This window comes from Mycteria americana, chromosome 3, assembly GCF_035582795.1.
Source record: "Mycteria americana isolate JAX WOST 10 ecotype Jacksonville Zoo and Gardens chromosome 3, USCA_MyAme_1.0, whole genome shotgun sequence".
In the NCBI taxonomy this organism is placed as follows: Eukaryota; Metazoa; Chordata; class Aves; order Ciconiiformes; family Ciconiidae; genus Mycteria; species Mycteria americana.
The window spans coordinates 111,838,642-111,849,435 of record NC_134367.1 but is presented as its reverse complement, the minus strand read 5'-3'; the positions used below and the strand labels follow the sequence as shown (position 1 = coordinate 111,849,435).

Below are 10,794 nucleotides of genomic sequence, written 5' to 3'. Positions count from 1 at the left end.
TTTTCTTTTTTCTCCTCCTTTTAATCCTTTACATGGAAGTCAGAGCCCTTAGACAGGGCAAAATTCACCTCTGCAGATGGGGCCAGCAGAGATGTAAATAAGATCCACAATGTGCATCTGAACAAAGATAACTCTGGAAAAAAAAATAAAATCAACTATTCAAAAGAAAAAAAATTAAAAAGTGATCATTAAGAAGTATGCTTTCAGGTTTTCACAAGTCATGCATCTCTTCTAATTGGAGAAGATTAAATAATTTTTTTTCTTTTCAGGCAGTGATTTAAAAATAAATGGCTAAATTATAGTTAGCGCCAAAAATAAAAAAGCAATGAGTCCTCTTATGGCTTTGATCTCCCTTGCGAAGGGTAAAAGTAGAAGAGTATTGCCACAATTAAAAAAAATATATGTATATATTCAACACTGAGAAACATACTATTTTTTCCTTTGCTTGTGACAGTGGGTCTTTGCAGTACTTATTAAGGAACTCAAGCACGTTTGGATGCCAGCAAGGTGGAGCAGAGACCCCGCTGCTTCTTTCAACTCCTCATCGATTTCTTGACATAAGTCCTTGAGTGCTTTGTTGCTAGGCTGACTTTCCTCAGAGGTATCTACACAAGGTTGTGATGCATAGCCACTGTCTCCAAGAGGATCATCTTCATAGTCAACGTCTGTATCCACTTCGCTGTGAAATCCTTCACTGCCATCGCTTCCGTCATGGCTGGTCTTGGAGATAAATTCATACACCTCGTCGAGGGAGGACAAGGAAGACACGCTGGACCTCGATGCACAGCGCTGGGAACCCATGCTGCTGGCACTGTAGTTGTGATCCTCCTTTGGATCAATATTGGTGGCCGCAGAATCGTTTTCCTGCAGATTTATGGAACTGGGAGGATTGAACGCACTGCCGTAACTCCTCTTCTTAGGTGTCTTCAGAGGCTGAGGTTTCTCACCTATTAAAAACAAGATTCGTCAGTAAGCCATCTCTCCAATGAGATCACTTGCAAAATGAGCACACTATGGCTGGCTGACTGCAAAGTAAGCTGATCGTGAGCATTTAAGAGTCGTAATATCTTGTGCACATTTACTGTCATCCACAGAGGACAACGGTCTTCAGCTAATCACAACTAAGAGCTGGAGAAACAGAGAAGTAGCTAAGAAACGCTTCTTACCATCTAGCACAAAGAGGGCAGGGGAAGAACTTTGCAGAAAAAACAGAATTAACTGGGGGGGGAAAAAAAAGGTGGTTCTATAAAACTCTGTAATGCTAGCAGAAAGAATAATCAAACCAGAATTGCTTCTTGACTGCTCTTATTATTTGGAAACTAGACCATACTCATTTCCTGAAACTTTATAGAGAAAACATTTAGCTACTGGGTAGAGAAGAAAAACAGAGTAAAATGGCTTATGCTTACAGTCCAACATCCCTTGTTGAATGGAAGTATTTAACAGCATCATTGCAGTAGCAGCATCAATATCAGATTCTGTGAAGGAGAAGCAGCAAAATGTTAGATCTCAGGTAAGCCTGACAAAATGAGGTCCCTAGAACATATGCAGAATATGTATCTGCATATATTGGCCTACAATAAAGAGCGGGGTGGGGGGGGAATGTACGAGTTTAGACAGGGCATGGCTTTTATACACTGCAATATGGCTACAGAACAGTCTCATATCTTAACTACAATATTCAAAAGCTGAATTCTCACATCGCACTTACCAAAGCTGAAGCCAAGAATCAGCAACATTAATTAGACATTCATATGACGATGCTGTTGCTATACTTATCAACAAGTGGCTTTTGTTTGTACCCATTGGGAGAGAAAGATTATGCATATGGCACAGCAAAGCATCTCAGCAGCTTCATACCCTGGTTATGTGAATATGCAAGGCTGAGGATCGAACGCGCCCGTTAACGCAGCACTAATTCAGAACACCTCTCCTCCAGCAGTATTCTTCACACTAACAACAAGTCAAACACAAGAAATCAAGATGACGAGGGGGGAGAGGGCACTGAACTGCTCGATCTAGAAGGCATGGGGATCTAAATAATAAATAGGCACTTTAAAAGGTTTAGGTGAACTGCAATCCTTTTAGCTAGAGTGACAAGCGCTGCTGTAAAACTCCATCCTTTGCCGCACAGAGTGGATTGCTTACATCTCAAAAAGGGCACCTCAAGGATATTATGGCAGAGAGTGACATTTCTAACCAGAATCAGGTGAAAAGGAAAAGAAACAAGCACGCCTTTCCCACTCATTTCAGAACATGCTCATGTGCTTCAAAAAAGAGGAAATCCAAGGTCTTCCTTTGCTCACTTCAGCTACGGATGATGGAGAGACAGGCTACATATTCCTCTCCTTGTACAGGAGAGCAATACGTAAGACTATATATATATATGGTGGACTAACCAGGCAAAAGAGGAGCAAAGAGACGGTGAGCTCTCACAAGAACCTTGGTGTCTCAGAGCAAAAGACCACATCCGAGGTGTACGTATGTATGTACATGAGCGGCGAGTGGAGAAGCGGGGCTGGAAGACGATGCGTGGGAGGTGCTGGCAGCGAGCAGAACGGGCTCTCAGTCCTGCTGAACTGGGACTGGGGTGGGAATTGCTGAAGTGAAACATCAGCAATGTCATTTTTGATGGCATTTCTTCCCCCCCAGCCCCCGTCATATGCATTAACTATGTTACTGAATTTGAGGGGAGGGTTAGACTGCAGAATTGTCAGTTTGGCTTCCTTGTCTTATATAGTTGTCCCTAACTTCATCTTGGTTAAGGAGAAATTTGAAGAAGATGACATCGCCTTGGGAATACTGTACCAACATGGAAAGGGGACTGAGCTGCTGTTTCCAACACAGGTTATAAAACATACACATTCCCCCCTTGTTTTCACTTTCTATCATTTTAAAACCAGCATACGTTAAGGTCTATCCCATTGCACTCATGAGGTTATTTTATTTTATTCTGTTTTGTCTTTTTTTGGCAGCAACAGAGCCCCTGAATTTACAAGTCATATGTATCCAATTGACAAAAAGAAATAAAAAAAAGAGCATGAAGAGTTACTTTCCTCCACTACCATAATCAGAAAGTGAAATATTCCCATTCCTTACTTGCTATCACAGACATTTTATCTTAACATATGTTGCTGGTATATAAGGACCACCTTGTTAAAATGACAAGCAATCGGAGGCATTAATGCAACACAGAATTACCACCTGCAAATAGCTTTTCTGCATGTTAGCACCCCCAAAGAAAGAGGAAAGACACTTCTGCAGCGACTTCTTAGCAGTGCTCTGCGTCACCGTTAATGTGCTTTGGCTTCATTTGTGATCGCTCTCCTCGATAGAGCACTATTTCCCAAATTTATGCTTCCCCAGCAGAATGGTTGCGGAAATGCCTTATTACAAGGAATTCTTTCATCTGCACGACAGCTGCCCTATATGACCCCAGGAACGTTAATGGCTTTCCTCTAATGCTAGGGAGGTGCCGAACAGGTTCACCGAGATGCAGAAATGAAACGAGAGCAGATATACGTCATTATTTCGGCACCTCCGGTGTAGCAAATTGGAATAGTTAGCATCAGACTGGCAATCTCCGAACTTGTCACAGGACACACCAGCAAAATTATTAAGGGGAGGGGGATTTCTTGTATTCTCTAACAAGCCCTGAGAATCCCGGGTCTTCCCAAGGAAACATATTCCTCCTGCAGTCCTGCGGGCAGAGGAGATCGAGCAGCCCTGCAGCAGCCAGCCAGCCAAGGATGCTCCTTGCCACCAGAGTACCACCATAAAACCTCCGTCTGGATGCGTGGTAATTATCATCTGTGGGCCAGGCAGCTGCTTGGTCTTTAAAAAACCTTGGCTTTGCTGCCTAACTAATGTTTCTGGTTTGTGGCCGAAAACTAAAAGCAACCTTCTCACCTCAACAGCCCACTGCGCTAGCAAAACCAGAGAGCTGGACATCTGCTATGCTGCTGAAGTCCTACTTCGTTGGTGGCCTTTTATTAGCCTTTTGAAAGAGCTTTAGCAATACTCCTCTACAACAAATTAACACATGCTCGCTTTTTCTTGGGATCAGCCCTTTAAAAAATGAGCACGACTCACTTTTCAGGACTTTAAAAAAAATTATTATTTTTGATGAGGATAAGCCTTCAGTGGATTAAGCTTTATTACTGAGGTACAAGACCTGTGCTCAACAGGCTTCTAAAGAATTGCTGCAATATCCCAGCATGCTGTCTAGCTCCTTCCTGGTACCGAGGCCCACTAAAATGTTTTTAAATGAAGAAAAAACTTCTTTAAAAGTACATATGGGAAAATGAAGTAACCATCTTCTGATCAACAGCTGTTGCTACTTCTATTTGCATTTGACTGTCAATGAAAAACAGATTTCCATCTTAAATTCACTTTTTTTTTTTTTTTTTTTAAATCTGAATCTGGCTGTCTGTTTTTCGTCATGGAATGCAGAAGTAGAAATCCCTAGGACAGAACTATGCCCAAGTCCTTGTTACTTAACGCTCGTTAAAACCTGTAAGAGTAGGTATATCCCAGTGGGCTGAGGAAGGGGACACCAGAAAGACAAGCAATGCTGCACTTCAGCAGGGGTTCCCTGAAAATAAACAGCAAAAAAAACCCCAAACCAACCCCAAACCTGTGTTCTTTCTCAGTATTAATACCACTTTGGGGTTGCCTGTGCTACAAAAGCGCAAGCATAGCTACATCAACATCCCCTGCTCAGCTTGCACGCCGCTGCCGGTGCCTATCCGACCTCTTGGGCAGGTTTGCAAGTGCCGAACAACTGCCCTAACAGTGGTGCCAGCTACTGCAGGGACAACCACCTTCTGAAACATCATCTACAGACAACTACGTTTAACGCGCTAGACGGGGAAGTACGTTGTGCCACTGAGTCCCTGCCATGGCTAGACGAGATCGCTCATCCACAGTAACATCCTGACCATGACTCGGTCCGATCCAATCTTTCTCCACCAAGTTTTGGTGACTATGGTTAAAATAACATTTATACAACACAAAAGCTTTTGGTTGTGGACATGACTTGTTTTTCCTGCACCTACTTCATTACTCCTGCAGGAAACACAGACGGATATAAATTTGGTTGAGGAGCCGCACTGCAGCCTACGGGATCAAGACCTGTATTAGGAGTCCATATATTAAACCTATCCTATTCCTCTCTCCCGAGAGTTAAAATGAATGTTTTGCAATCTTTAAGGTGGTAACTAAACAGACATCATGAGGCTATTCTGTTAACTGGGTTAATAGCCAGAACTTAGGTCTTCCTGCATAACTACACTGGCAATAACACCTGCTTGTGCCCAACTTTCTGGCCACTGAGTGAAAAGTACCACACAGCTGGGAAATACTCCTCTGAATTGTTCCACATTCCCCTGCAAATCCTGTCATGCTCTCCCAGCCACCTGTATCAAACAACCAACTTCAAGGCACTTCTACGGCCACATCCCACAAATTTTATACATTAAAACTTGCTGCCTTCTGTTCTCAGTTCTTGGTAACCAATAAAACTAGTGTAGAGATACGTAGCTTTCAGACTGGTTTTCTATGAACTATTCATTCTTTAAGTAGGTCATATTTGGGAGTGACGTGTCTGCTAAATACCTTGCTGGCAGAACAAGACGACTCCTATTACATCTCGAGATTCATCTTACGTACTTAAACTTAATACACAAGTGGCTAATATAACGAGCATGCGCTCTACTACATCAGGTTTTTTCGTAATCTAGTGGACCCTTCAGAGCAGGTCCGTACACAACACCAGCTGGGCTTCAGTACATGCTTGCGAGTAAAAACAGGGGAGCGGAACGAAAGAAAATTAAATGTTTACCTTTGAGAGATCGGCCATGATTCTGCTGAAGGACTGAAGTTAGGTAGTGAGGGGACGCTGACCTACTGAAAAGAAATTCAACAGGTCAAAGCCAAGCCCTAATTAGCCAAATGATTTGTACAAAGTATAGTAGACACAATACTATGATCGTAGAAAGGTAAAAACAAAACCGACCCAATCACCACAGTTTGGCAGGTAAGCAATTTCCATTGCCCTCAGTAGACGGCTTGACACACTGGTTGATGGTTTATGTAGCACGATTAAGCGATCATCAGCATTTGGAAAACACCCCCAAACGCACACGTTAAGCAAAAGTCTTGTTGGCAAGAGATACTAATTTCTACAGATTTTATGTACCTGCCTAAAGGCTGGATTTTAAACAAAGATACGTATTTTTCAGTAAGTAAAAGCTACATGTGAACAAAACATTAGCTTATACAGGGATGCTTAGAGCCTAGGAGCAACAGAATAGATAAGGACCAGTTGTGTCCATCTGTTCTTCAAAACAGTGGTGGGAGATTAGCAAAAACAAAAGGTAGCATTGTGCAAAAAGCCAGGGAAGAACCAACACCAAACCAAGTTATCTGCCGATTTTAAAGTTACCTGAAGCTGGGCTGTTTTGGTGATGCTGTCTGCTTTTCTGCATTATCAGACCAGCTTTGCACCAGAATAAAGGGCAAGTTAAAGCTTTCACGTGGTTTCCTGCTACACATCCAGTCCTAATTATTCAGTTCATTATAAAGGTACTAGCAAACAGTTAGAAATAAATACAACAGAAATAGTACACTACTATTAAAATTGCTTGAAACATAGCAATGTGCCATCTTTTGTAGTATCACTAGGAGAATTCAAAGGGTGATGAGCAGAATTTTCAAGCCCAACCTGTAACAGCAACCTTAGAGGATTAATGGGGTGACTTCTATCATTAAGGTGTGCTTACCTTCTATATTTATCATATTTATAGGCAGCTCTATTTTCCAAAATAAGGCACAGCCACAAATCCCTCTCCCCCAAAATCACACAGCTGCTAAGTGCTTCGTTTTTTTTAAATTACTGGTCTAGATCATTAATTAAACCCCAAACAATTATTTCCATTTTTAAAATACCTTTTTAAAACAAAAATCTTCATTCTTTAAGTTGAATTTTGAACAAAATATTTTTCACTGGTCATTGGCTGGTGCTGTGGCTGCACACATCTTAACCACCCTGAGATCACCTGCTTTGCACAGTTCTTTACGAGGGATGCCAGTTTAATACCCTCGCTGCTTCGACTTGCCATCATAGTATCCAAACTCAGCTAGCCATTGCTAACAGCTCCAAAGGTTAGCACAGTGCAGACTGCTAATGGCAAGGAGAAGATGCAAAAAAACCGAAGCAAGGTGGCTTGAAATGCATCATCCGAGCTACGTAAGGAGCTCTTGCAGCACTGCAGCCTGCCTGGCGGTGGTAACCAAAGCTACTGAAAAGGAGAGTGGTATTTAAGCATCTCCCAACGTGGTAACCGATGGGAGAAACATCCAGTGCAGTTGAATGCAAACATGTGCAAAAGTCGAGTTCACTGTCTGGTGTGTTTCCTTGCGGGGGCGATGGAGTGCAAAGGGAACAGATCCAAAAATGGGGGAAAAAAAAATTAAAAATAATTTTAAAAAAAGTCACAAGGAAACCAATGGATCCACCCCAACATGGCTGGCTCTGCAGTCTGCAAGTAAATTGTACAAAGAGATGCTAAACTTCTTCATCCTTTTGTCTGAGCTCAGATCCTTCAAGAATCATATCCACATAGAACTCTCCTACAGCAATTTAATGCTTAGTATTGATTAAGACAAGCTATGCATATGCATAAGGTATTTGCAAGATGAGGACCCTGGCTGTCCCCAGAGCCCAGGGATATAATACATGTAGTACTAGAAACAGAATGCAGCTAGGGGCCTTGCACTGACTTGTTGAACAAGCTGTGCAGGAATAAAATGCAGCAATGATGCCAATCATCTATGATAATACAAGTTTCAGTTTTCCCAGACACAGATTACAGTTTTGGAAAGCTTCTGCTCAAAGTAACACCTTAAATTTTATTTTAAAATGCTGCTGAATGATAGGTATATTCCCCGCTAACACACTGTAAAAATAATTATGAACACAAGCCCTCCCACACTAAAATTCAGAGACTCTCGCAGTCGAATTCCAGCATCACCATATAGTTAGATTTGGACAGTCCTTCCAGCCTGTCTCCACCTGTACCTCTGGGCTTGCTCTTTCTCTCCACATATAAGGCAGCCCCTTGGGGGCCCTTCCCCAAAATTAAGCCAGAATTTAAATCTAATACAAGAACTTTTAAACATTGAAGGGAAAAATATAACTCTGTTTCTTCTGTGTATGAGTGAAAGTCCTACAAATGTTTTTTATTATTAAAAGAAAATAAACCAGCTTTCATTAGGAAGAAGTCGGGTGTCTTAAAATGCTGGTTTTATTTTGTTGTCCTTATAAATATAAGCACCACAAAATCCTTCACGTATTGAAGTCAGTGGGAATTTTGCCATGTGGCTTCATTAGGACCAGGATTTCCTTGTAATTGTGATTGTTGGCAAGTGTGACTAGTCCTTCAGTGAAGGAAAAAAGTTACCGAAAACAACAGCTTCAAATCAAAGTCCTGTTCTTGCAAATACTTTAGGGTTCAGATAAAATCTCTCCTTCCCTACACCTAATTTCAGTACGTTATCTTTATACAAGCTAGGTAAATCATACTTCAATGCTGGTATCATTGGACTAATCTTGAAGACCTTGGAGATATTAAAAGCTTAACTGGTCAAGGCTCTGTACAACCTGCCCTAGGCTGAGTCTGTCTTGATCCTCTGCTCCTCTGGCTGGACAGACAACATCCAGAAGTCCCTTCCCATCTGTATTCTTCTCTAAATCTTCAAGTTTGACTGTGTTAACATAGACACGGTGTTAACAAAGCTTTCGAGGACCAAACCTTCACTTGAGTTGTACTGAAAAACAGAAGTCCATGCCCTTACATAGAAACATTAATGCCTGTAAAAACATTATCATCTAGAGTCCAATTACAGTAGTTTCAACAATCTTTGTTCCCACAAAACAAAGCCTGAGAATACCATCAGCCATCTCATACTTTCCAATTTGACCATTTCTTAAAACTTAAATGCTTCAGGGTTATTTTAGTAATGCTCCCATTCCAGCAGAAAGCTGGAAAACAGGGTATTTCTGCCTGGCTTTTTCAAACCCAAGACGACACTTTACGGCTCTAGATGGCTGGAAGGTCAGAGACCCCTGTTACATCTTGTAGGTTACAAGCCAACTGGAAGAGCCCGTGCCACACAAATCTTCGGCCGCTGCTGGACAGCTAAGGCTTGCACGGAGGTGCCAGCTCCCAGGGTCCATGTCCCATTGGACCCTTAGAAATGTCTGCTCAGTGTTATCAGTTTTACATCCTGCTCCAGTAACCCCGGTTTCTCCTGTTTGTTAAGGAAACTCCTCGCAGTAAGGTTAAGGCATAGGGCAATGTACAGAGAACTTAATTATCTCTTATCTCACCCAAATTCTTTGCTGAACTAGATAAACCGGCCACGTGCCTACCTAAGAACTGAGCTCACCAACAACAACGCGTTCCTCTCTGCTTTCTGTCCTCCTCCTCCTCTCCGTCTCGCTTCTACAGGCTGACCCAGCTGCCGTTCCTCTTCCTCTACTGAGACCACATGACATTGACTTAAAATTCTCCAAAATCTATTGCCTACTATTGCCTAATCTTAAAACGTGTTGGATGAGGAAGCCCTGATTTCAGAAGTCTTGCATGCTCCACCTCAGAGTATGCTTATGGTAAAGGCTGTTCTTCCCATCCCTGCTGCAAAATGCTTTTAACAGCCTCGGAGAAAAACACCCCTCTCTTAGACCAGCCTCTCTAAGCACTTCACATTGTAGAAAAATTGATTGTTTTTGTCAACAGCATAGAACATATACATCTTATAACCAGACGAGTGACTTAGAGGAGAAGACACACACCTCCTTCCAAGCTAGCAACACCAGGCACCCTAGATTAGTCCCAGTGAAACTGTGCTTGAAGGAGGATTTTGCTCCCATTCCTGGGACTGCCTGCCCTCCAGAGAAATGGGGCTCACCAGTAAGCACCCAGCACAGCCCCGACCTTCGTCTTTTAAACTCTCCCACAGTTACAAAGACAACTGGGACACGAACCCCAGAGCTGCTATCTGGGAAGCCTGAACTTATTACATCCCCCCGCCTCGTCTAGCCGGTCTCACCTAAGCCCCACTCAAATTCTTTTCTCGGGTGGCAGCTGCTAACAACGTGTCAGCATCCACACGGGCACGTCCTCTGCTAGGTGGAGTAACATAACCGCGTGCCGTACCCGGATGAGAAAATTCACCTACCTTGGCGGTGATGCCGGCGGAGTATAAAATGCAAGTGCTGAGGGAAAAGGCTGCTTTTTCAGTGCTTGGACCAGATTAGGTTTATACTCTGGGTCAACGCACCATAAAGAACCTTTTCCATTCACCTGCAAGAAAGAAGTACTGCAAATTAGAAAATCCAGGGACCAGGGTGTTACAGTCATTTCTAATTTAATATTCCCAAGACACAGCAAAATGCAATGACGTAGGCATCCACCGCTGTACAGCTGATGTACATCACCTGCATGAAAAGCGGATGCTCCTAAACCAAGCGTACAATCCCGAGACCCTCGTTATACGGTATGGAAAGACCCGTCTTGCAGCTTGGGATAGCATCTCCAAAGCCCCATTTCCATTCACATTTGTCCACTGAAAGCTGTAAACCTTATTTAAACACTTGGAAAATACAGCTGTGAGTTTAAAGATCTGTCTAGGCATCAGTGAATTGATCAGCAGTCTTTGATTAACAGGTTTCTAAGTAAGAAACTGAAGCACCTTTCCCTTTGCTTCGATATGGCCAAATTCTAATTTAAC

The 10,794-nt window shown here is 42.5% G+C and overlaps 1 protein-coding gene across 2 annotated transcripts in view; it reads right to left on the bottom strand.

Moving 5' to 3' along the window:
- FOXN2 (forkhead box N2) overlaps positions 1 to 10,794 on the bottom strand; it is a 30,978-nt gene continuing 20,184 nt past the window's right edge. Inside the window, exons 3-6 of one of the 2 annotated variants that reach the window (XM_075496588.1) lie at positions 10,243 to 10,367; positions 5,843 to 5,907; positions 1,410 to 1,478; positions 1 to 947 (exon numbers count right to left, since the gene is read on the bottom strand). In XM_075496588.1, the coding sequence (XP_075352703.1) occupies positions 430 to 947; positions 1,410 to 1,478; positions 5,843 to 5,907; positions 10,243 to 10,367 (777 nt within the window). In that variant the 3' untranslated portion in view covers positions 1 to 429. The remainder of the gene's footprint in view (positions 948 to 1,409; positions 1,479 to 5,842; positions 5,908 to 10,242; positions 10,368 to 10,794) is intronic. The other variant, XM_075496589.1, reaches the window with a different exon arrangement.